This window comes from Trachymyrmex septentrionalis, unplaced genomic scaffold, assembly GCF_001594115.1.
Source record: "Trachymyrmex septentrionalis isolate Tsep2-gDNA-1 unplaced genomic scaffold, Tsep1.0 scaffold9, whole genome shotgun sequence".
NCBI lineage: Eukaryota > Metazoa > Arthropoda > Insecta > Hymenoptera > Formicidae > Trachymyrmex > Trachymyrmex septentrionalis.
The window spans coordinates 1561181-1587485 of NW_017306091.1; the positions used below are offsets into that span (position 1 = coordinate 1561181).

General features: G+C 33.9%; 2 protein-coding genes across 7 annotated transcripts; one reads left to right on the top strand and one right to left on the bottom strand.

The window, feature by feature from the left end:
• Window positions 1-20252, bottom strand: LOC108755663 (D-2-hydroxyglutarate dehydrogenase, mitochondrial). Of its 4 annotated transcripts, none has more exons than XM_018498799.1 (8): window positions 20033-20252; window positions 4197-4488; window positions 3397-3594; window positions 2770-2963; window positions 2191-2359; window positions 1757-2055; window positions 896-1064; window positions 1-816 (listed from the first exon to the last, which is right to left on the bottom strand). In XM_018498799.1, the coding sequence occupies exons 2-8, from the start codon at window positions 4456-4458 to the stop codon at window positions 545-547; spliced, it is 1563 nt and encodes a 520-aa protein (XP_018354301.1). In that variant the 5' UTR covers window positions 4459-4488; window positions 20033-20252; the 3' UTR covers window positions 1-544. The 4 variants fall into 4 exon arrangements, with proteins under 4 accessions (XP_018354301.1, XP_018354303.1, XP_018354302.1 ...); XM_018498801.1 differs by lacking the exon at window positions 20033-20252 and adding an exon at window positions 16836-17080; XM_018498800.1 differs by lacking the exon at window positions 20033-20252 and adding an exon at window positions 5287-5376.
• Window positions 16330-26305, top strand: LOC108755649 (polyhomeotic-proximal chromatin protein-like). Of its 3 annotated transcripts, none has more exons than XM_018498775.1 (14): window positions 16330-16827; window positions 20587-21157; window positions 21378-21638; window positions 21787-22068; window positions 22191-22395; window positions 23123-23361; window positions 23798-23999; window positions 24135-24340; window positions 24455-24743; window positions 24831-25091; window positions 25206-25298; window positions 25371-25518; window positions 25622-25802; window positions 25897-26305. In XM_018498775.1, exons 2-14 carry the CDS (start codon window positions 20732-20734, stop codon window positions 26116-26118), a joined length of 3015 nt encoding a protein of 1004 aa, XP_018354277.1. In that variant the 5' UTR covers window positions 16330-16827; window positions 20587-20731; the 3' UTR covers window positions 26119-26305. The 3 variants fall into 3 exon arrangements, with proteins under 3 accessions (XP_018354277.1, XP_018354279.1, XP_018354278.1); XM_018498777.1 differs by having other exon boundaries at window positions 24135-24307; XM_018498776.1 differs by having other exon boundaries at window positions 21384-21638.

Here is a 26305-nt window from a genome sequence, read left to right on the forward strand (position 1 = left end):
TGTGTGTATGTAATAAGAAATATTTTTGCATTTCTTTAACAATCAAATGTCTGGTGACTTCACTTCGTGCATGGTCCTTTCCAGCAAAAGATATAGTATAATGCAACTGGAAAGCACTTGCAGTCTTTTCTTTACATCAGGTACATTTACATTATATATATTTAAAAAAATATATAATTACAAATATTTAAAACATTCTGTATAAAGACATATGTTCTATATAAAAACATGTATTTCTCGTAGCCATTACTAATTGTATCTATTTCGAATGAGACGTTAGTCACCGAAATGTTTTATCTACTTTTATTGCAGATGGATAATAGCCAAGAAAAGCATATAGAACTTTGTACATGAAGTTAGCATCCATGTAAGCCAAATGCTATTATAATAACACGCAATGATACTTCAACATTTTTATAAACGTTCATAAAGATAATCATTTAGATAATTGCTATTACGACTATACTTAATCTTCTATGGACTTTGTTCAAATGGCACATGAAATATTTCCCTCATTTGTGTTTACAAATTATTTTTACGATTATCATGTCGACTTCTCTACAATTGGCTTTAACACCTTATATGGGTTCAGAATGCCATTCGGATCCATCATTTGCTTCAAATCATACATCATTTGAATCTCGGAAGAGCTTCGACTCAAATGAAGGTATTTAGTTTTTTTGAAGCCAATGCCATGTTCGGCACTAATGCTACCCTGGCATTTTGACACGTATTCGAAAATAAACGGTTCCAATTGCGCGGCTACATCCTCGTAATACTCTGGTATGGAGACTTGTATATGGAGATTTCCATCGCCTAAAGATAAGAAAAAAGGAAATTATTTGCAAATATTAAACTTATTTCAAGATATTTGAATTTCTGTTATAAAAATTACCTAAATGACCATAACCACTAATCCTGATAATCCGAGGATCGCGTATTTGCTTGCGAAGCACCTCGATGATCTCATAAAAAGATGAAAAAGGTAGAGACATATCGTACTTGAATACGTAACCCTCTCGTAAAACGCCTTCGCTAATTCTTTCTCGAAGTGCCCATATGTTCTAAAAGTTTAATTTTTACTATGAGGATATGAATTGAGGATATATTCTAAAACTTTATAATTAACTTAAATATAAATTATTTTTCTAACAAAATCCAAATACGATATATGTAAATGTTCAATTATATTTCTAGGACTCAAACAGAGTATGAAGAATTTCTGTTTTTAAATGTTCATAGTAAATTTTTTACTTTAAGTTGTTACATTTTTGTTTCATCTCTGTGTCCTACTATGATATTTATAATCCATTATGCTTGGATAATCAATTAAGCACAATCAAATATAAAGCTCATTTTTAGGATAGTTAATTTGTAAACAGTCATCAACAATCATCATATTGTAAAAACATAGTAATACATAAAATTGTCTAAAATTGTCTTATTACTTCTGATAATTTTATTAAGCATTTAGTTGTGTTTTTAATTCTTTATTTGCGTGTGCATAAGTAAATTCTATGAGTATTTTTACTATAGATCCTCCGGATTTTTGTTAAGTCGTAATAATTTCAGATAGAATACAGTTATGATATCATAGAACATCACCATGACATGATTTGTAAATAAACTTATAAATGAATTTGTAAGTGATAAATAAGATCATGATAACGTCTTTATGATATTGCTATAATTTCTGTGTTCTACCTGAGATATGAATATGATAGATATGATATAAATGAACTTTCAATTCACATACATCAAACTTTTTTGATTCATTAGTCATTGTGCCATCTTCAATGAGGTCATCATTAATAGCTTTTTCCACGAACGAGGATAACTTTTCTTCGTCATGGACCAAATGGCTACCTGAAGTTTCAATTATCATATAAAACTCATGACCATCCTTGCGGCTCGTTAACGGATTATTCATGCCAAGATTATTAATGGAAACGTCTATAGATAGTCGATCCATCATTTCACAAGAAGACAGAATTTCACTTAGATGATGTTTCGCTAAACAATATGTTTTTAACACCTTATCGAAACTCGCTAATCCTAAAATAAAATTTATATTTTAGTGAAACAAAGTTTTGTAACAAGTTGCGTGAGTATGTTTTGTAATTTAATTTATTAAAGCTAGTAAAATATATATTAACGTATTTTTGTATTTTATATACGATTAAAGCGTACCTAGAAATGCAACGTTTTTGATCTTTGGTAACGATGGACATTGAATAGCCACTTTGGTTACAATACCTAATGTACCTTCAGATCCTATAAACATATGTTTCAAGTGGTATCCAGTATTATTCTTCTTTAGCGCATTCAACGCATCTACAATGTCGCCGTTAGCCTTCACCTGAATAAAGACAGACAATTATTTATCTAATATTACTTTCGATTATATTAAGTTACAATATGTAGAAAAAATTTCAATCGACAAAAAGGAAAATTTTAATTTTTCTAAATTTAAAATCTAAATTGTTTTTTCTTAAATTTTCAAAAATGGTTACAAAATTAATAATATAAAAATAAATAATTAAAAAAAAATAGAAATAATTTTAATTTATAAAAATTTTAGGCATATTATACAAGACAAAATATAATAAAAATCGATAGATATAATTATTTATATCTTTAATATTGTGGCATATTTAAATTTTATGTATGTATATAAAACATAATAACAATAATTATTTTATGAAGTAATAAAATGATTATTTTAAATTACATAATACATAATAAAATTTGTATTCAAATTCAACTTACTGCTTCAATTCCCAAAATATTTCCATGTAGATTGCCATAACGCAAAAGTCGTAATCCACCAGCATTTGTAGATACACACCCACCTATCAGACAACTTCCTTTAGCCCCAAGATCCAACGGCATCATTAGGTCGACTGTAGCCAAGTGATTGTCCAGATCTTGTAAAACGCAACCAGCTTCACATGTCAGTATACCTAACATAACAATAGAATACCCAGTGTTTTTAATATAATATAATAGTACCGCAAAAGAGAAGCGAATAATTGTTTATGATGCTTTTTAACTATTTAAGACTTCAAGGAATCTTACTATAATATTATTCGCATCTATTATTCTTTGAAAAATATATTTTCAGAGAACATATTATCATTAAGAAAAGAGAAAAATGTTTAAATTCAATTCTTATAATTTAAGGAGCGTACTGCAGATTGAACTGTATTCAAAAAATATATGAATTAAATTAAATCTTTTTAACTTTATAAATATTTAAATAAAAGATTTAGATGTAGTAACAAAATTTAATATTATATGTAATCATAAAGTAAATGAAGGTTCCCGCTTAACTTTTTTAGTAGTTTCTAAAAATATTTAGATACATTCGAGTTGATGTCATACACATGCACCTACCTGCCAATTCATTCGTGTCCAAAATTTTATTCATGAGCTTCAAGGAAATGACAATTTCGTCAAATACCGGGTTAGAACCACCAACGAGACCAGTATTTCCGCTTTGCGGGCAAACTGCTAATCGTCGCTTATTGCAATACTTTAGTATTGCGGATACTTCCTCAGTGGATGTCGGTTTCAACACGAGCTTACTTGCACCTACAATTAGTCAACTATTATGCATGAATCAAAAATGTAAAAAAATTTCAGGATTTTACTCTGAAAATTAAAATACATTTCTTCTATTTGAACTATTGTAAAAATATGGCCGTACTTTCTAATTTCCATTTTTACATAAATTGAAAGAAGATATTTTAAACACACGCTAAAAATACTAAAAATAATATAGAAAATTTATCTTATTTTAGAAAGAAGTAAATATGAATTCCTTAAATTGAAACTTTATATTTTTTTAATCCTCTACAAATTCTTACTTTATTATCTATTAAAAAAGATTATGTAACCTTATTCATTTAGCAATAAAGTATATATGATTACTGAAGACGTATATAAAATTTTAATGTTAAATATGTAAATAGAATATGCGAATTCTCAGATTATCCTAATAAAATCATAAAATATAAACATTTCAACTTTATTTATAGTAACATGTTGTAATTATCATTATTTCCATCACAACAAAAATTTCTTTAAGACAAAAAATTTTTTTTCTGCTAGTATTTCCTAAAAATTTTTGTAATTGAAGATAGATGTTTTTTTTATTATTTACCCTCTTACACGCTTATTTCTTGCATGCTTACCCCTTACAGTTTTCGCAAAGTCGATATTGTAACTTTCGCATTCATGCGGATCTGTGATGAGTCGACTGCCAAGCAACGATTCGAAAAAGCAGACATCTGCATCCATGACCGTAGCGTAGGGTCCGCGTTGAGTTTTGTACCTGATCGAAGTTAATTCAGGTTTCGCGACGCCCGTCGAATAGTATTGACCAGCGATTTTCCCGGAACATCTTGTGATGACCTTATTACATTGAAGCAGAATGCCCATCAGTGCGTTTTGCATCTTGATTTTGTTCTCTACGATAAATTAATCCTAAAAAAGAACAAAAGATATACTAAGTATTTATAATTCCATAATTATAATTCTTAGCTTATATTCTTGTCGCATAAAATCAATAAAAATAATGTATTACAATACAAAGAAAACAAAGATATTACTTTGCTTACCAAAAAGATATTCCTTATTTAACACAATTGACTGGTAAAAGAAAAGAAAAGAAAGAAAAATTTGTTTGGAAAAGTTTGCTACTTAAAGACCAGTGTAAATCATTACGTACTTTTATCATTGTACTTAAGTAATGCCATAAATCAGATTCATAATTATAAAATGCTGTTTTTGTCGTAAAATCAAAAATCTGTCAAAGAAAAGCACATTTGTAAATAAATAGAATAGCGACAATTACATAATTAAGTCACATGGCGATAATTCGAATTGAAATACACTTTTTTAAATAAATTGTAAAATACATAAAAATTGCAAATTATAATTGTTCATTGCACGTAAATCCATAAGTAACACTCGTGTTTTAATATATGTTTTTGTAATATAAACTATAAATTTTCAATACTGTAAATGTGTCAAAAAACACGGCCAATAAATCCCAAATTATATATACTAAAATTCATAAAAAAAAATTAATATTTTTTTCCGATGAATTTCGATCTCTTATGCAATATTAGGCGCTTCTAAAAAAAATTAATTTTATTAATTATTATATATTTTTTAAATCACTTTTCATATGTATTATCTCTATTCATATTCTCATATAGAATATGTTTCGCATGAAATATAGGTACTGACAGTGCAGGATATATAATTCATCTATCGCACCTTATAAATTTTCAGTATTGTCAGCCATTTCGGAATACACTTATATATTAGCATATTTTCGTGATTTCAGCATAACTTATATTGACACAATAAATCATAATTTGATATTGAAACTACCGCCATCTTCAGGTCATTTGTCAACTTCGACGAATCTCTGTTCGTATATATTATCGATACGGTAGTTTCGTATATATTACAAGAATAATGTAAGCCTTCATGATCAAATATAAAAAAAAAATATTAATAAAACCATTTGTATTACAATCAATCTATTCTTTATAATTAAATTTTGTACTTTTCATCTATTTTCTTTTTCTTCTAATTATAAGTACATATCTTTCATCTTAAGAATAAAAAAAAGTGTAGAAATATATAAGTACAACTGCAATGAGATCTAAAAAGATGGAAGCTCAGAGTCTTGCATAACGCATAAGGACGTACAAGGAAATGAATCAAATCCTTCATTTCCATCATGTCTTTCCTTTCCATGAAATAAAAGACTAATTAGTTGATTTTCTTATGCTTTATGTATTATGCAAATTATGTATTATGCTTTATGCGTTATGCAATGGTCTTTGCTTTGACTTTAAGTCCATATCAGCTTACTAGCTTGCCAATTCCCAATTTACAGTTCTATTTTAGCTAATCACACTGTAGCAAGGACCTGCTGCATCATGTTTGGTTGAAACAGAATTAGGCAACTATGAACCGTAAATGGTATCTCTGATTTAAGCTAATATGATCTTACGGATCGTGATATCAATTTAGCTAAAATGCAATATTTATTTCCGTCACATTTGATCTAACACGAATCAATAAACGATCGATTGACAATTATTAAATAAAATAAAAATATATATCACGTATAATACGTCATAATTAAAAATAATTTGTAGTAATTTTTCTATCGCATTGAATTACTATTTTATTAAATACGTTTGAATAGATAGATATCAGTTACAATTAATATCTTCAAAAAATGCATACTGCTAAAATATAATATTAGTTGGCATCTATAATTATAAATATATACAAAATTTTCATTATCTTTATTTTACACGCGAATCTTGTGACTAAACACAATATTTTCGTATTTAGTGATATATGCATAGTAGCTTCAATTTTGAAAATAATCTCACTTGAAAGGTCAACTGGAAACTCAGGATGATTTAAGAAGGTACACAAAAAACGTTTACCTAATGTGTACTTTATGACCCATTGATTTATGGAGATAAACGCTGATAGAGATACCTAATATTACACAAAGACAAATATTATTGGTGCGTTCCAAATTACGCATGAAACGAATCCTTCTTTATTATTTAGTGAACAAAGACAAATGATGCATCATACGTAACATACCCTACCTCAAATTTTTCTTTTCGGTTTTTCATAAAACTGAAGGCCATATATCTTCCGTATCTACAAAGAAATCTTTATCCGTCCGTATTTAGCTTATCTTCCTGAGCTAATCTACCTTTACGCCAATCGGCTAATCTACCTTTTTTATTAAACTTCCCATAAAATATATTCAAATTTTTTTCAATTTTTTATTTTAAACCATTTCATGATCCAATAATCCATTGCATATGGTACAATATGAATGTGTACGAAAGCGGATTACAAAACGATATCTGTTGCAACAATATCAGAAGCCGCTATCCTATGCTATTCCTTATCGCTCAACATTGTATCAGCGTTTAAGCCCTGATACAATGTTGAGCGATAAGGAAGCATAGAAATAAGCGATATATAAGGCCTATTCTTTTTGGCTGAATTTTTGCATCAGTTCATCTTTTTTCCTTTTCTCTCCAGCAGGAAAGAAGAAGAAGAAAGATGAACTGGTGTAAAAGTCTAGCCAAAGAGAACAGGCCTATAATCGTCGACTCCTGTTGCATAATGTCGCGAAAGAAATAAAAATGCCAACCAATCTGATCTCATAGACCGTAATATACTCTTCCATCTACTTCAAGATTATAGCATAAATAAACAGAATGAAAAATCTGATTGATAGGCTATAAGACGATAGACACAGAATTCATCGGAAATTTATCGCTATTGCCTTATTCTATGTTCCTATGTGCATTGACATATGCATTTTCGTATGCTGGATTTTTCTATTCCTATCGCTATCACTATTTTTATCACTATTTTTATCGCTATTGCTTTGCATTGTGTTAGGACTTTAACACTGCTATCCATCTCAGCGTTTACAGTGATTAAGGCGTGGCTATCTTAGCATGCCTATTTATAGCCGGACATGCGATGCGCCTTTCACGCGCGCGATCGTGCAGAAAGTGCAATTCGTCGCATCCGTAATTGATACAAAACCGCGCGTATGTCCCGCGATCTACATAATGGCGCGTCAAAAAGACTGAAGTCGATTTTAATAAAAATCAAGGCTACGGTTTTCATTTAACGCTACAAATACTTCGAAGCCTTCTTTGATTGATCAGTATATAGCATTCTTTCTATCGATTGGTCAATCCAATGTATCGAAGCATTATCTATATCAGAAGTGGCATCCAAATTATCGTTTGGAAAACCACATGGTCCAATGAAATTTCTTTGCTGGACACTCGTCTCTTTCACGTATCTTCTATGTTATCGCAAACTTTCAGTTAATACATGGAATCTTTCCGATCTCGGGAAGAGTCATCCCATAACGTTTCTTGGAATTTTATAATTCTTTCCTTAACACTGACGTTTATCTGCAACGTTTTTTATCGATTTTGAAATTCTGAGAATGTAAAATCGCTTGAAGTTAAGTGACAACGATAAATATGAGATTAAAGCAATCTTACGATTAATTAATCGATTTCATTTTTCGTATTTGGCGTCAAAATGCGACTCTGTTGGATTCCTTTCATCGGAAAGGCATTGTGAAAATATTTGAATAAAAACTTTTTTTCTTCTCAATGCAGATAATAGAAAAAATTCAATAATATAATTTTTAGAAATGCACCGGATATTCGATATTATCTGGCACTTTTTTACTATCCAACTGGATAGTCGGATATCATTAGTATCCGGAAATACAATATATCCGATTGAAATTTGATTTCATTAAATTGTTGAATTTTTCTTATACAAATGTTTTAGAAACAAGTATATATTATCATATTCATAATGCTATAATATCTTATACATTGTTGCAAAATTACAATTTTTTTTCTCTATAGGCTTTTTTTTAAAAGACACTTACTCAGAACCTCGTCGGATATCCGGAAAATGTCGGATACTCAACTCGAAGAAATTGCCTTCTCGGATATCCGATCGGATACCGGATATCCGATGTTACATTCTGTCCGATATCCGGTAATTTTACGATCCGATGCATCTCTAATAATTTTCTTTCATTCTTTTATTATTATTAAAATATTTTTATAAATTTACTATTATAACTCACATTGAAACTAGTAAAATAGATAAAAAGCATCTTTCCTGGAATCTCGATAAATTGTTCAAATACATGTCTCTACGAATTCACCAATGAGTTTTAAAACATGCAAGCAGGCAATCTAACTTATAACGTAATATCTTAATTCTTAATCTTTCGATAATAAAACAATAATAATATCATATATCACGTTTCCTCTTTGCCTCGTAACACTATTTTCATCATAACTATCGTAACGCGATTGCAAATTTAGTCTTTGCAACAATTTTATACGAGGTCGATGTCGCGACACTTCGCAAATTGGGATGTGGAACTCGAATCGCTTCAATTTATTCGAATTAAATAATGATACAGAGTCAAATAATAAAAATTAACGCGGCAGCTCCTCTTAAAATTAATTTGTTAAAATTGCGTCTTTGAAAGAACTTTGCATCAGAAATATCGTTTCGCTCTTTTATTTCGTATATGTATAATTCTATCTGTCCGTACAAACGATACGAGACTTTCTGTACCCGCGCGTGCTCGCGCTATCGATAAATTTTAGATAATCGAGTAAAAAGAAGCGCGTCAAAGGTGCACGAATAAAACAGATTTCTCTGTACGCAAAGAAAATCGAAGTAAAAAAACAAACGAGATATACGCTTTGTACATCACTACGTTTCTATCATTTCCACATGCTCGCCCATTTGTATCAGATAGAGATATCGTTAATTTCCACGTTGTAATTGTATTCATGCAATTAGCAATAATCCGTTCGAGTGCTCTTCATCATGAACATTCTCTGCAACATTATTCGATATGTCAATCATACTCTTTTCATGGCACTTATTCAGGTATATATATCCTACAAATCGTGTGCACAATTTGATGCAAATAAATGAGCGCGTCACGCACGTTCGATCTCGCATTGCAATTTTTCGATTGATAGAATACGTTTCCCGGACGTTCCGTAATTGCGTCCATAATTAATCGGTCTCGCGACAAAACGTCCTTCGCGACGATAACTCGCGATCTGTCCGTTAAACCGTTCAATCTCGACTATCGCGTCGGCGAAAAACAGGTGAAGGAAGGGAATTATTAAGAACTTAATTTTAGCGTGGTCGACAGGTGAAAAATAGAAGCGATGGATCGATGAAGCTTAATCCAGTCGCTGAAATCTCAAGTGTCCCAATCGATAAAACCAGTCGCACCGTCTGCAGTTAAGCGACATCAAGACGGGCGTAACTTGTCTTCATTTTTCAAATTCGGGGCACAATGGTGAAGAACCGCCTCACTCGTCGATTCGTTGTTATAGACGCACAGCGGGAATCGTTAGGTAGGTATTATAATTAGGCTCTTTCAGAGAAATAGCACAATGGAGCTACAAAAACCTCTACCGTAAAGATTTTTTTCAAAATTCGTATAAATAACAGAAAAAAAATCTTACTTTCGGTCGAAGCAGATCTTGGTAATTAATATTATTCATTAATTAATAATATTCATTGCAAATTTTTGCAAATACATTTTTCAGTTTTATAAACTGCATACACGCCGATTTTGTTTGTTGGATTTGAAATGCAATCGTAAAGTTACAGAGAATATTAATATCTCAAATTAGTTTAATTCCAATTTAATAATAATTAATAAGTATCTCAAAAACCTACAAAAACTATTACCCCAGCTAAGGGAACATAAAACTGACTCCTTGATACAATGTCTATACATATATATGTATATATAGATATACAAATATACATATATTAAATAATGAATAAACAAGCCCTTGAAAAATTGGTATGGATTCAACACCTATGCGGTGTCTACATTATTATTATATAATTTTCACTATAATTTGATGTTAATATTAACAGACACCGCAACTTTTAGAGTAAACCAAATATTCCGATTTTTATAAAGACATATGTACACATATAAATACATTAGCCTGCTTATATCTTTTGTATTTTTTAAATAGTGAAAAAAATTTATAAACTTTATAAATTTAAAAATTTATAAAGTTTTTGCTCCAAAGTAAAAGTCAACAAATAAATGCAAAAAAATATCAATAATTAATTTTTAAATCATCAAATAGAAATCTATCTGGAATAAATGAGGAAATTGTAAATTTTTTGCAAGTTGGACAAATACATTTAAATATGTTGTACGTTGTAAAAAAGCATGTAAAATTATAGTAAATATAAACATTACATGATTTATAATAAAATTGAAATTTTTTCAATTTATAAATTGTGTAACTTTTACATTTGTTCACGAATTTTACATACCTTTTTTATAGTGTGAAATATGAAAGGATCGATAATATATAATTCTTATGCTTTTCGCAAATAAGTGAAAGCATTCGATCATAAAGTTTTTTTTCGTAAATCCATATCCACATTCGAAAATTGAACTCGCTAAAATTATATACCGGTTTCGATCTTTGATAGTATACAGGGTGTCTCAGAATATATGGAAGCTCGTGTGCAGGTATACTAAAAAAAAAATCTAGTTGTAGCTACTAAATATTGAGTGAAATCAAAACAATATTAAGAATCTTTATTTTAGACCGCATATGTGAGAACATAATCAATACTAGAAATTAAAAGGCCTATAAGATCGAAGAATCTTTTTTAATGTTTTAATAATTCAGTCTTGAATTACTATATATACTATATATACTTGTATATATAGCATATTTGTAGTCTTTTGAACTGCGCGCCGAATTGTTTTTCCGGACTATAAACGTAGTTAAACTACTTTAGTAATCACGAATTAAATTAACAAGCAATTTTAATAATTTGATACTCAATCAAGCATCATATTATAGATGTTAACATTAGGGATGCAAAATTACCGGATAGTCGGATATCATTAATATCCGAAAATATATCCAGTTGAAATTTGGTATCATTAAATTGTTGCATTTTTTTGTATACAAATGTTCTAGAAACAAGTATGCATATATTCATGATGCTATAATATCTTATACATTGTTGCAAAATTACAATCTTTTCTCTATGTGCTTTTTTTTAGAAGACACTTTCTTCTGATGAAAAAGTGCTGGATAATACAGGATACCGGATATTTTCCGGATATCCTATACATCCCTAATTAATATGTTAAAAAACTGTTAATAAATTTATTGCAAAAAATAATGGTATGGGCAAATTTTACAATTCTCCGACAATTGTCTTGAAGTATTATATGGAGTCAAATTGTTAACCCCTAATCAACACTGCGTGGGAGATAATAATGACATCACTCGAACTAAATTGCAATGCATCGACTATTAAAAGAAGGTTGCAAATATGTTCTTTATATATATTCTATATTTGTATGATTGACTTTTTGTATGTGTATTGATACATATATTTGTACTTGCGTATTGTCTTATATATATATTTTTGTATTTATATGTACATAGTCTTTTGTGTATATAATATATTTTTATATGATATACATTTTTCTTTCTTAACTTTCAGTTATCTATTAACGTCAAATTGATATCTTATTATTTGAAATTAATAAACCAAGAGGACCATGTGTAAGCTGTATTAATTCTCAATTTAATCATCACAATATAGCAGAAAACATAATGGCGTAACAACATCGTGCAATTATTTATGCTAAATTAAGAATTAACGATAATATTGTATAATACATGTGTATATATATATAGTGCGCAGAATAATGAGAGGTAATTTTATTCGAGGCGAAGATTATTACAAATCGAATATCGCGATACTCCGCGATTAAGAGGATGGCCCGGTGCCCTGGAGCGTCGTTCAGTCGTTGCCCCAGCCCCCAATGGATCCGTCATGGCATGGCACTCGCGCAGCAATTACGCTTCGCTTCCCTCTCCCCCCTTCTCCCTCCCCCTCCCCCTCGTCGCTGCGGTCGCTTCCATTTTCTCGACGTTAATTCGAGGACCGATCGGACGCAGACATCGGATATATTATAATCTACAGCGAATCTTTCGATGGGGAGCCCTCCTACTCCTGCCCCTTCCTCATCGTGCATCACCGAACGATACGCGGCGGTATATTACCGAGCAGGGGACCGTGTGGGGAAAAAAGAGGTCAGGGGAAGAAAGAGAAGGGGCGGACGAGACGAGTGTGGGAAGGAGGAGATGGCGATGGCAGTGAAATGAGTCCGCGGTAGAGGGGGAAGCGCGATGGACATACGAAGAGAAGAAAGACCGGTCCGGGGTGGGAAGGGAGAAAATACCACGGGGAGAGAGATTCGAGAGTAGTAGGAAGGGAACCAATCGTCGCGACGACTTAAGCGCCGTGCGCGCGCGCGATATCCTATATGTGATATAGCGTGTGCTTGGAACGAAGCGTTCATGTATGTATAGGTCGACGTCGAGTCGGGACAGGAACACATGGACGCGAGCCCACTTATAGCGACATGCTATACACATACGTGTACGCACACAAGCGTTGACGCGTACACAGACGTTTGCGCGACCAATTCACGGACATCGACCATGACTATATCGAGAACCCGAGACGAATCGAGGAATAGCATGGGACGACCTGTGATGCGAGTGAGAGCGAGAGAAAGAAAGAGCGAGAGAGACAGAGAGAGAGATTCTCCCTTCCCTCACCCCGTAGCGAGAATAGGATGGCACATGCGCGGCTACGAGACAACGTTACGCACGCCGACCGTACCCATAACCCAAGCCAAGCCAATTCCTCCGGTGGCAGCCCGAATCATTAACTTGTTTCCCTGGCAACCTCGTCGCGACCCACACCATTGGCTGTGCCGCTTCTCCCACCCGCGCGCCATCACGCTCTACGGTCGAACGGCAAACTACAGATGCCGAGATACGCTCTTTCCGTTTCAGCAACATAGCATAGACGTGGACTATAGGGTGATCTCCCCTCACCCCTTTCTTCACGCCAATCTCCTCCGATTCGACCCTCGTCGAATGGCGTACGTACGTGTGTGAGCGCGCGCGCGCGCACGTCCGCCGTTCGACGCCAGGGACTTGGTTACTGAGATTGGTACAGCCAGGAACTCTTCCTACCCTACGCGCGATACGTCCTACCGTCGCACCTCGCGTCGAAATCCGAGACCGGTATTGGGGAATGAATGATAAACCCGCTGTACTTTGCGTTAGCGTGACTCCACTCTTTTTTTTTTATTTCAACTAGAAAATACTGCCGAGATACAATCACTGTCGCACATCTGAATCTGGCATTGTAATCGAATAATTTTTTATAGATAATTCTCTTAATTAATTGTACGTACAGGATTCGATTGCGTTTGATAGCGATTGTTAAAAATAAAACATTCGTACGTATAGCATATGATAAATTTATTATTTCGTCGTATACAGAGGTATACACGTGGAAGATGGAGTTTTAAGGGCCAAAAGTCCCGATCATCGAAATAACGAGACACTTCGTGTCCTTGATCCGTGTGAGGATGGACCCCCCATGCCTTGGGCGGAGCGGGATGCATTATGCATGGCGGCATTGGAGGTCTCGGCATCAAAATTGGAGCTTTCCTCGACACCGCGTCTCGCATCGGCATCAAGGACGCGCGGGATGTCCGTTTTTTATTTCTGAAGTTTTGCTTACGTACACGCTCGTTGCATTAAAAAAAAAACCAGCAACAGACAACTGGAATGTACTGATTGGGTGGAAAATTCCCGTAAGGTACGACGAGCCAATTGCGTGCGGCTCGCGAGTCCCGAGTTTCGAGCCGGGAAGCATAAACTCGGGTCTCGGCTTAGAGACAGTTGCTCCAGGGCCGTATAGCGCCCGCACGGGGCCACCGATTTAAACTTCACACGACTCCTCTTGTTACGTCACATTATATTTTATTATAAATAAATGTATCCGTATATACATATTATTTTGATGTAAATGGATTTACAACTACTACCATAATGATTATACATCAACTTGAAAGAAAATTAAACAAAAATGTACGTATTTTATATATCATATATCAAAATTAAATATTGCAAACTGCAAGAAAACTGTAAACACGAAATCACACGCATGCATGTATTGATTATTAATACAATAAATCAATTTGTGAATTTATTTTGTAGTTCGAATAAAATTTTATAAAAGAAAAAAGGGAAGGGAACAATATATATGTATTAAGATAAAAAACCTATTTTATTTTATTCGCAGCACACACACACGCACGCGCGCGCACATCTCTCTTTCTCTCTCTCTCTCTCTCTCTCTCTCTCTCTCTCTCTCTCTCTCTCTCTTGCACACAGTATATTTCGTTCTCAAGAAGAGGGGAGAAAAAGATCATCTATTTCGAAGGATATAACTCATAGAACTAGTATAGGTATAATAGATTGACAACGAACAAATGACCTATTCAAATTTAAAAACTTTCTAAATTTTACATGTTTTTTCCGTTCAAGTATAAACACAATAAGAAATTTTTTCAAAAGGGAAAACATGAAAGAAATTTAATGATTTGTGAAAGTCTAAGTTTTTATGCTTAAAATTCCGTATAGGTGTCTCATAATTAAAAAAATTTATAAGTACATCAATAATAAAATATACAAATTATAAAAATACGCAAATGTTTAACTATTAATTTTACGCTATTATTATCATATACTATGTAAGTTAAATATTTTTATTATAATTATTTTTGTTTAAATATAAGTATATAACAATGTTTAGATAAATAATAATATTATATATGATGTCTCAAATAAGTACTTAATATTATATGCAATTATAAATATTTCTACATGTGAGACAAAAAATTCATCTAGAAATCCTGTTGATGTAGTCGTTGTTACGTAAAGTTTCTACTTGATTAAAGCTGTTAGTAATTGATTATAAGCTGTTTACGATATAATATGAATAGTAACGATGTATTATCGATGGAAATTTTTTATTGCATTCTCATTTTTCACTACAATAAGAAATAAAAACTGAAGAGATTCGTTTAATAATAGGCGAATCTCTTTGTATCAATTATATCTTTACAAAATCTCAAAATTTTATATGAAATACATATAAAATTCATATGAAATACACATAAAATGAATATATTTAATGTAAATATAATATAAATTACTAGATACAAAAGTTATAAAATTTAAATAAAACCGTATAAATCAAAAATAAAATATTCAATTGCAATTTTCAACTATGTGTTTTTAATTAAATTATAGAATAATCAATTAAAAATCAATATATATAATCAATGTACTCGAACAAATTACTCATTATTATAAATTATGTACTAAACTCGTATTAGCATCATAATTAAAATTAAATATAAAGAAAGAAAAAAATAGTAATAATAAATAATTCTTAGTAAGGAAAAAAAAGAAAAAAAAATTAGAAGAATATGTGTAAAATGGAATACCAGGGCACTCAGAACACTTTGTACGTTTCTACCAATGCTATGCTGTGAAATATGGCAGGGACTCTAGATCTGTATCCGTACAGGAACAAATGGTTCGTAAACCTGTGTGCGTGCATACGATAGAACGGCTGGGCGCGATAGGTAGCAGTGAGAAAGGAGAGAAAGAGAGAGAAAGAGAGAGAGAGAGAGAGAAAGAAAGAGAGAGAATGTGGTACCGTTAGTGAGCATGCGCCTATAGCCACCATATCCAATGGCTCCGCCTTTCCTAACGCGAACGATGCCTTTGGGATTTGTCCCCGTCGAACCAATCAGCAGGCACGTTGGACGACGTGCGGCGCGCGGCGGGAAGGTCGCCGCTGGTAGGGATGGCCGTGTTAGGGACGCGCGGGCATAAGGCGGAGGTAGTTGTATTATACTGTGTGGAACAGGGAGGCAGCTAGCAGCAGCGACAGCAGTGGCAGTAACATCACCGATAGTGGGCAACGGTGACCGGATAACTATTATCACGAATTCTCGTAGTCGGCCAACGACGTATTTCGTAGAGTGTCGTCGTGCGGTGAGAAACAGTGATTCGTGAAAAAGTGAAAAGACTTTGCACGAGCGAACGAACACGCCGTTAGACATCGTGCGCTGTGCGACGGACGAGCGAGATGGTGGTGTAAATCGGTGTGCACATACACACGCGCATCCATATACACGCGCGCGCGCACACAACACTCACACTCACACTCACGTGTACATTCACATACGCGCGCACCAGCCGCGGAGCGTGTATATAGGTGTGACTGCGCAGTCGCCATGTGAGTACCTGATAAAAAGGTAGAGCGAGACATTAATGTCGGTGGCTCCGTCGACTCGTGGTGGCGTCATCGTCGTCGTCGAGGGTATCCACCCCTTCGCCATACCTCCGTCGATGCTGTACGTTCGACGCGAAAAGATATAACTTTTAAACCAACTACCTTACAAAATGTACTCTATTACCGACGCCGACGACGATCTTCGCCGAACCGCGACGACAGTCCATCGACACGCTGCAACTGTTCGATAACACTGTACTTTGTCTCTGTCTCTTTCTGTTTTCCTCCTCTCTCTCTTTCTCTCTCCTTCTCTCGCATACTCATCCTGTCACTTCTCCGAACGGTGTTCTTTATTTTGTAATTCAATATGTCTGCGTCCGTGCGAGACGCCGCCACTTTGGATTCGCATGGAGGGACGGACTCACAGCGACCGGATACGTACATACGTGTGACGCCAGCATACATGTTTTATTGCACTTTCAGGCGAACGTGTCGCAGAAAGAAAAAAAAAATGTCTCTTTTTTTCGTGTGCTCTCCAGCGTGTTTCTTGTTACTGTTAATTATCCGCGCGTTTTTATATTATATACTTTACAGATTTCATTATGGCGAGATCCATGTGCAGTCGTCCCCCCTGACACAGTTGTTTTTTCTATCTCTTTCTATTTCCCCTTCCTTCATATTTTTCCTCTCTCTCCTTTCCCATCCCATCCTATCCCATCCCATCCCCTCTCCATCCGGCCAATCCGCCTTTCAATCGTATTTCCCGCTCTCCTTCGGAGATCTCTCTGTGCTTTTCCCCCTTCCTTTTTTTCTCCCTCTTGCTATTATCGTGCCACTAATTATGGTGGGTATATGGATTGGGGCGACATTTTGTTCGTTCACGCGCGCGCGCACATGCCAAAATGGAATCGTCGGCGTTTTGCGCCGGATCGATATTCCCGGGATAGTTTTTATTCGAATGACGGGATATGCAGAGCTCTACGTTACCGCACGAGTTTGGCGTCGGACTGTGTTCCCCTCCCCTCCTCACCATTTTCCTCTCCCACTATTCACGATGTCTTTCGAATCACGACACATTTCTATTTTCTCTCTCTTTCTCTTACTGAGTCTCAGCGTTATAAAGGGTGTCTCATGTGTAAGATCATACCTTTTACATGAAGGTCGTGTATCGACGTGTTCCATATACCAGTTTCACTCTGAGATATCATTCCGTTTCCGCACTGCAGGGAACCTCGGATTTGTTACGGACCACTTTTCGTCCAGGAATTTCTCGTCAAGCGAATTAAGCAATTAGAAAATTGATTTTCCCATAAAAAAAAAATGAACAAACTTTTTCTGTTACATCTTCCCAAAAATAGACTTTGCAAAAATGTAGACAAGGTTTTTTTTTATTCAATTTCATGTGGACTTTATTTTTATCTCTAAGTTTAGTTGAAAATATTTTTAATATAAAATCTGTGACAATTGATATAATTTCCCTCATTTTTCATTGAGATATAAAGTTGATTAAAGTCCTTAGGTGACACGTTAAGCATGAGACATCCTGTATAAAGGGAATGAACTATAGATATTTCTTTGTCATAAAGAATAATACTTAATTGAGCTGTTCTATGAAAATAGAATTATTGTTCATTAATACATTAATGATATACAAACAATTCATAATTGTAGTTTATTATAGAGAAGAGATAGAAATTATAAAAAGTAAATTTGCAATTTGGTTGTGTTGATGTATTAGATCTCAGTACATTCTTACAACTCTTTGCTTTTGAAACAAAATAGACATATATATATATTTTTAACAAAATTAAAATTAAAAAACATTTAAAAAACAAATTACATAATATTTTGCAGCAATATTATAATAAAATTACTAATAAGATTGGAATGAAATTAAATATAAAATCTTAAGTTAGGACTGCAATTAAAAGTATATAAAATAATACTGTAGTATCGAAATGATAAAATTAAAATGAAATTTGATACAAGTTACACAATCATAATACTGCAATTACAATAATACTCCAATAATGGAATATACGGGATATAAATTAATAAGTGTTTAATATTCTAGAGACATATTTCTATCAACCAAACATTAAAAAAAAACTTATATGAATATAGATCTAGAAACGCTTAGTTTTTGGGAAGAATTTTATATAAGAATTTATTATATAAATTCAATATCAAACATTTAATGGAGTAAATAATGAATATTTAAACATTTTTTAACGTTAAGCTAGAAACGCATAATTTAGAATTATTAAAGATTTCCCCATGTTTTTTCCTTTATAATTGGCAATAATATATACATATAAAAATGTAATGAATTTTAATATATATATAAAGTTGTAAATAATGTGAGGTTAAAAGCTAATAATGTTAGATTATGTGAAGGAGATCAGTTTGTATAATTTTTATAATAAAATATTTAAATGTTTATTACATTTTTCATTAATTGTTTGGTATTGTTGAACTAAAGTTATAATAGTCTTAAAATTCTTCCTGCGCTAAGCATTTCTATAACAACCCATGTTTATATTTACCTTATATACATATAAAATAATATTGGATGGAAAGTTAATAAGTTTGAACATCAAATTCAAACTGCAATAATATCTGGAATAAAATGATGAAATTAGATGAAAAGTGCACAACTATATAAAAAGCTCAGGCTTATCCGTTAAAACAGCGATTAATATTTTTATAATATTCTGCAGTGTCTGTATTCTTCGAGAAAAACAGTGATAATATCACTATTTCCGCCGTATGTCTACATATATAAAAATGCTCAAGCGTTTCAAATACTCAGCATTATCTTTATCACGTTGCCAACGTAAATTCGTAGCAAATTATTGCACGAAACATATTTTCAATATCACAGAGATACTGATGTCTCTCTGTAAGAATTACGTATTAAATATATAGACGACTATTTGGTCGAATACACACACACACACACACACACAGAGCCGCGATACCCTCACATAACCTATTCGCTCGGTTTAATTCTCCCAATGATGAGAGCCTATTACGATAAAACGATGTTCAATCGAGCGAAAAGAGCAAACGGGTACGACATTAACACGACAGAATTATCGAGCTGATCAGCAAAAACATATATATGCTTTGATCTCGCGCGTTACTCTTGCGCGGCGAAAATCAGGGAAGCGCGACGAGAACCGTCGATAACTTCTGAGAGACTTACTTTGCTGGACCGAGAAAAAGTTTCCGCGTGCGTAATCATCGAGAGAGAGAGAGAAACCAAAAAAGATGCAACGTAGGGCACACTTCACTCCCGAGCACCAGCACAGTAGCTTCGCTTGCGAGAATCCCGACTCGGATCCACAAGTACGCGTACTCGTCTGTCGAGTATCGACAAAGGTTATGACGCGGACAACATGTATGGCGCGGCGTCGATGGCTACTTCACGCCTATCTTTCGACTCTCGAGCCTGAATTCGATCGTGAAGTAGGCACCCCACCGCGATATTTCCATTTGAACATGAAAATAAATAATGCTGTGCATACACAATGCGGAAGCAGTTTAAATATTCTGCCAATAGCATAAATATCCTTGTACCACTTATTTACTTATGAATAAATACAAAATCTCGCTTTAATGAACGATAAAGCAAATTTTAAGAGCTAGGAAAATAATATCTTTGATGATATATATCTTGCATGAAGCATGCACGCGAAAAAATGGAACTGATTGGAGTATCCAGAAATTTATTTTCTTTCATCTGTCTATGTATTGCAGGTGCGGCATGATGGGCAGATTGAAATTAGCATGGATGTAAAATGGCAAAGAAAAAGAGCAATTTCCAATTGAATACTATCAGCGAGAGCTATTCCTTTTTGTAAAAGAACGTTTATACTTTAATTACGCAAAAGTATAAGGAAACATGACAGATGTTAAACCGATTGGAATTTCAACATCACAAGCACAACAATCGCAATCACAGCAGCCGCAACAACAAGCGCAACAACAACAAATGATGATCGCGACTCATGATCTGCAGCAACAACAGCAGAATGTCCAGCCGCAGCAACAGCATGTACAGCAGTCACAGCAGCCTCAACAGGTCCAGCAACAACCTCAGGTGCAGCAGCAGCAAGTTCAGCCGCAGCAGCAGATACAGCCGCAGGTCCAGTCGCAACAACAGATGCAAGTTCAACAGCAAGTGCAACAACAGGTACAGCAACAAGTCCAGCAGCAGCAGCAACAGTCACAGCAGCCGCAGCAACAGCAGCAAAATAACGGAACTCACAATGTTGTTCCTACTCAAGTACAAGTTCAGCCACAAGTTGCTGCCAGCATGCCGCAACAAGTAATTATTTGTATTTTTAAAGTTATACTTTATTCTATTTTATAAATAATTTTACATAAACATGTAGTTATAGTATAATTTTATATTTATATTTATATTCATATTTTTTATTTGGCTGTCGATTTTATTTAATTATGTTTTCAATTATCACATTATTTTTATTCTTCGGTTTTTACCTTCACATGAGCATATCAGTCTTTTACTCTCGTCATTAAAAAAGTTGCAGGGAGCTGTTGCGGTGTCAATGCAACATCAGCAGCAACAGGGAGTAGGAGGTGTGTCCATGACATTATCTGGTCAACAAGGTGCAACCACCATAACTACGATGGCTGCACATCCACAAGCGGTCCAAGTGATTCAACAGCCGATTCAGAGTCAAGCTTATCATTTACAACAATTGTACAATACTCAAGGTGCACCTTTATTGATGCCAGGAAACTTAGCACTCCATCCGGCAGGCATAAATCCCTCTTCTATTCAGGTACAATCCACTTTAATTGAAGATGTAATTTATGCCAAAAGTTTAATACGCGTTGAACTATATCTCTCTTTCTCTCTTTAATAGTTTAATAGTTTAATAGTTATCAGATTTGCGCTCCTAGTTTAAAAAAACAATGCATATTTCACAGGTAATAACAGCTGGAAAGCCATTTCAATCTGCAGCTCAACTGACTCCTCACATGTTGACTACGACATCCACGCCTGGACAAGGAGGTGGTCATCCAAATGCCGGTGGCACCAAAGTCCCGGGATTTCCGGCCGGCTATTTACCAGTACCCACGTCCGCTCCCGGTGCCGGACAGACGCTAGTGTTCGGTCAACTCGGTGTATTAGGTTCTCCACAACCACCACCCTCACTACAGCAGCAGCAACAGCAGCAATCCACGAATAAGCAAGACCAAGTACAAAAGGTAAATATAATAGTAAAGAGGCATTTATTTTAAATCATCAAACATATCTTATGTTTGCGTAGTATTTCTTAAATATTACTAGTTGCATTTGTACACGTTTTATAATATTACATTTTAAATAGTATACAGCGTGCACCACTGGAACACCTTCAGGTGGAAGAACTGGGGGTATGCAGTTTGCGCCCTGGCAATTCGCACCTCAAGTATGGGCCACCGGATTGCAACAACCGACTTTGCTCACTGCCGCGCCTAATCAAATATTCATTCGCGGTCCCACACAAACTGATATGTTTATACAAAGTCCACAGCCGATACAGGCGCACAATGGTCAGTACTTATAACTTTCCATATTCGTTAATATTTCTAAGTAATATTTTTTTAAATAAGAATTTAGTTCTCAGTTTATAATTTTTTTTTATAGTTTTAATTGTATTTATAATCCGGAAAAACAATTTGGCGTACAGTTTGAAAAAACTACAATGTACACTGTTAGAAATGTTCTTAAATTTTATTAACTTTTAAGTTACACAATTTGAATTTAATTTTATGATATTACATTAAATTTAATGTATTTATAACTAAAAAGTATATTTGCGTACATGTACATAAAAGTTAATATATTTTTCATGAAAATTTATGAAATTTAATGTGCTTTTCATAAAATGTTATTGAAAGTACATTAGAATTTCATAAATTTAATGTACACGTTTATTTCATTTAAATAACTACTACAACTTAATTTTCAGTTAAATAATTCATTACTTTTAATTTCGTACATAACCACGAGCTTCATTTATATATAAAAGAAGCTCGTGGTTACATTTCTAACAATGTGGTACAATATGTGCAAGTACATATATAGTATATACTAGTAATTCAAATTTGAATTATTTAAAGTAATGAAGATCCAGTTTCGACCGTAATAGGCATTTTTAAATTTCTAGTATTGATTGAATTTTTTTTTAATTTTCCCTATAATACGTGAACAAAAATTCATATGATAAATACAAGAATGATAAATACAAATCTCGTGTTTATTATTTTCTTGGGCTAGCTCTCGCGACACAGCAACAGATACAAGGTGTACAACAGATAGCTGCTGGTGGAAAACCTGCTAAAGTGATGGAAATCCAGCAACAACAGTCTCAACAGGGTAAATCGAATACAACTATACAGCGACCGTTGAGTATCTTGCCGTCATCTTTGGCGGTGCAGACTGCCGCCAATATACGAGCCGCCAGTTCCGTCTCCACACAAACTGTTTATGGAGTACAAGCTACAGTACAAGCACAGGTTACTATATTAATTATCAGCGCATATATTTAATTTTTACCTTGAATCTATATGATATATAAAAATATATTATTCTATAATAATAAAAAACATTAATAAATCAAGATTATTTTGAGTGTTACAACAGAGTATTAATCACGTAACTTTTCCTCTAGAGCGGAAACGTGAAAAGTGAACATTTTTATGTATGTATGTACACACATATATATAAAAAATTTGCACTTTTCACGTTTCCGCTAGGGAAAAAGTTACATGATCAATACCTTGATGCTTAAACATAACTTTTGTATGATGACTAGATGACAATCAATAATAATCCATAATTATGCATCTGTTAGCATAATAGTAAAAACAATGGTATAAAATAGTAGATAATTTTCATATATACATAGCAGTATCATTACTTATTAAATATCATTACTTATTAAATATCTAGGGTAAAGGTAACAACATTATCGGGAAAGGTCGTGGCAAGCCGATACAACCTCCACAACAGCAACAACAACAAGCCCAACCAACGATACAGCAACAGCCAGTCTTCATACAGCAGAAGCAACATACGCAACAGCAACAGCAGCAATTACAACAACAGTATCAACAAGTGCAATCGTCCCAAATACAAACTAAGCCCATCATGAGTAAGAACGCTTATTAAAGTTAATATTTACACAACATTTATGTTACTAATATCGAGATAAAGAATTATTAATATGAAGTATATAAACATAGAAACTATTTGACAGTATTTTAGTATGAAAATTTTTGTTACATAGCGAATATGACGTTGCAACAACCACCACCTGGCGTTGTACTAGGAGCGGATCGTTCAATTATGCCAGTAGTCTCGGTAGGCGGAGTTGGAGTTGGGGTTGGAATCGCTGCTACATCGCAAATGAATCCAATGCCACAAACTGCGATGTCGACTATGCAGCAACTTCCTTTACCGGTATTACTTACTATGCCTATTCGGAAATCAAAGGTCTTGTGAACATTTATTTATGTTGCATAACTATAAGATAATAATAAAATTTTTTATATTTTTTCTCTATATCATGCAGAATTAAGAATGGTAATGAATACTCTTTTTTTTTAGACTCTTAATCCAACGATTATTGGCAATCAAATAATAAGCGGTGCGTCGCAGGTTCAAGCGATGCCAATCGTGAATGCAACGCAGGATCAATCAACGCACGATAACACCAACTCGGCGATAATGATCACGTCGCCGGACCGTAATTCGCAGGCTGAGTGCTCCCTGATATTGCCATCTACCACGAATTCCCCGTTAATAACTGATGATAGCGTAAAGCTAGCTGCAAAGAAAGAAGACGTACCTGTCCCTACGGAAGATATCACGGCACCACTTCAGTCAGAAATAACGGGTATTGATTTCATTTTATTAATAAATTTATTAGGTACAATTCATGCAGAATGAAGATATAAATGGTTTTGTGTCCGTTTATATACAGATGGAGATCAATGTAAAACGGCAGTAAAGGACGACGAAACAATTGCTCCAAAAGTGGATGAGAAACAGTGCAATAACCCGTTAACAGGGCTTGCCAATACAGTGAACGCTATTACGAATGGTGTTGTGGTCAGCGATGACTCACAAATCATACCTATCTCCGCAACAGTCATAATGAATAATAATAAACAAGCGCCACCTAAAGCCATGGTGAAACCGCAGGTTCTTACACATGTGATAGAAGGATTTGTGATACAGGAAGGTATAGTCGCTTCTCTTTTATACATATTTATCAATTATACGTATTAATTGTCACATTAAATATTACTTTCACGAATAATATTAAACATCAACATTTTTCTTATCTATGTTACAGCGTCAGAACCATTCGCAGTGAGTCAAGAAACTACTAATATCCTTAATCGGAATAACTCGATCACAGAAAAAGAGATACACGAAGAGCCTCCAAGTAAGTAAATTATTCTCACAAATAATTAATGCAGCGTTTTAAGTTCAAGCTAATATAAAATCTTGACTACAGAAAAGAAACTTTGTTCTTCTTATTCGAACGAAGAGGATGTAACCAGTGATCAAGATAGTAAATGCGAAAGCTGCGGTAATACAATTGATGAACAGAATGTTAGATTAAAGAAAGAAAAGCGATTCTGCTCGTCGATATGCGCAAAGAGGTGAGAGCATATTTTATAATAGTAAACATGGTACAGTGAATTATTTCTAAATATTTTCTTTTGTAAATTCTGTTTAATAAAAAAATGTATCGTCTTATTACAGTAAAAAACGTGAAGCGCGAGAGCGCGATGTTATGGAGAAACAGTGGATTGAAATAGAGACTGAAACTAAAACCGTCGAGAATGACGCGACAAAGAAAAACGGCGAGGATAGGTCTTTATCTGCGACTACTACATCCTCTATTGATGAATCACTGCCGAAAGTGAATCCGATTAAATGGACGGTAATGAGATATTTTTATAAGATTTTTCACTTAAAAAATATTTCAATATCTTCAATACGAGCAAAATTGTAAAAAATACGCATATTTCATGCAGGTAGGTGAAGTATGCGAATTCATACGCGGTCTACCAGGATGTGCTGATTATGCAGAGGATTTTGCTATCCAGGAAATTGATGGCCAAGCTCTTATGCTACTGAAAGAAGACCATCTTATGTCGGCGATGAGTATCAAGTTAGGTCCGGCATTAAAAATTGTTGCCAAAATCGATTCAATGCGCGTAGAATCGAACTTAAATCCTTCGTCGAATAATTCATAACCGTTCTATGTATCAGCAATAGATTTCCACAATGTGTTTCCAGAACGTTTCTAGCCTATGAACTACAGGGCTTGTGCAAGTATTTGATTGAATGTAAATGTACAGGATTAAACGTCTTAATTGCGTGAAGTATCTGAATGGATGAACGATTTCCATTGTTATATTTTATTAAATTTGACTGTTTGCA

Excerpts from the sequence above, each read along its gene's own strand:
- LOC108755649 (XM_018498775.1), top strand. The coding sequence starts at position 20,732 with ATGACAGATGTTAAACCGATTGGAATTTCAACATCACAAGCACAACAA. Across the intron at positions 25,519-25,621 it reads TCGTCGATATGCGCAAAGAG|TAAAAAACGTGAAGCGCGAG; the intron begins GTGAGAGCATAT and ends GTCTTATTACAG. Across the intron at positions 25,803-25,896 it reads TGAATCCGATTAAATGGACG|GTAGGTGAAGTATGCGAATT; the intron begins GTAATGAGATAT and ends TATTTCATGCAG.
- LOC108755663 (XM_018498799.1), bottom strand. The coding sequence starts at position 4,458 with ATGCAAAACGCACTGATGGGCATTCTGCTTCAATGTAATAAGGTCATC. Across the intron at positions 3,595-4,196 it reads CTTTGCGAAAACTGTAAGGG|GTGCAAGTAAGCTCGTGTTG; the intron begins GTAAGCATGCAA and ends GACTAATTGTAG. Across the intron at positions 817-895 it reads TAGTGGTTATGGTCATTTAG|GCGATGGAAATCTCCATATA; the intron begins GTAATTTTTATA and ends TCTTATCTTTAG.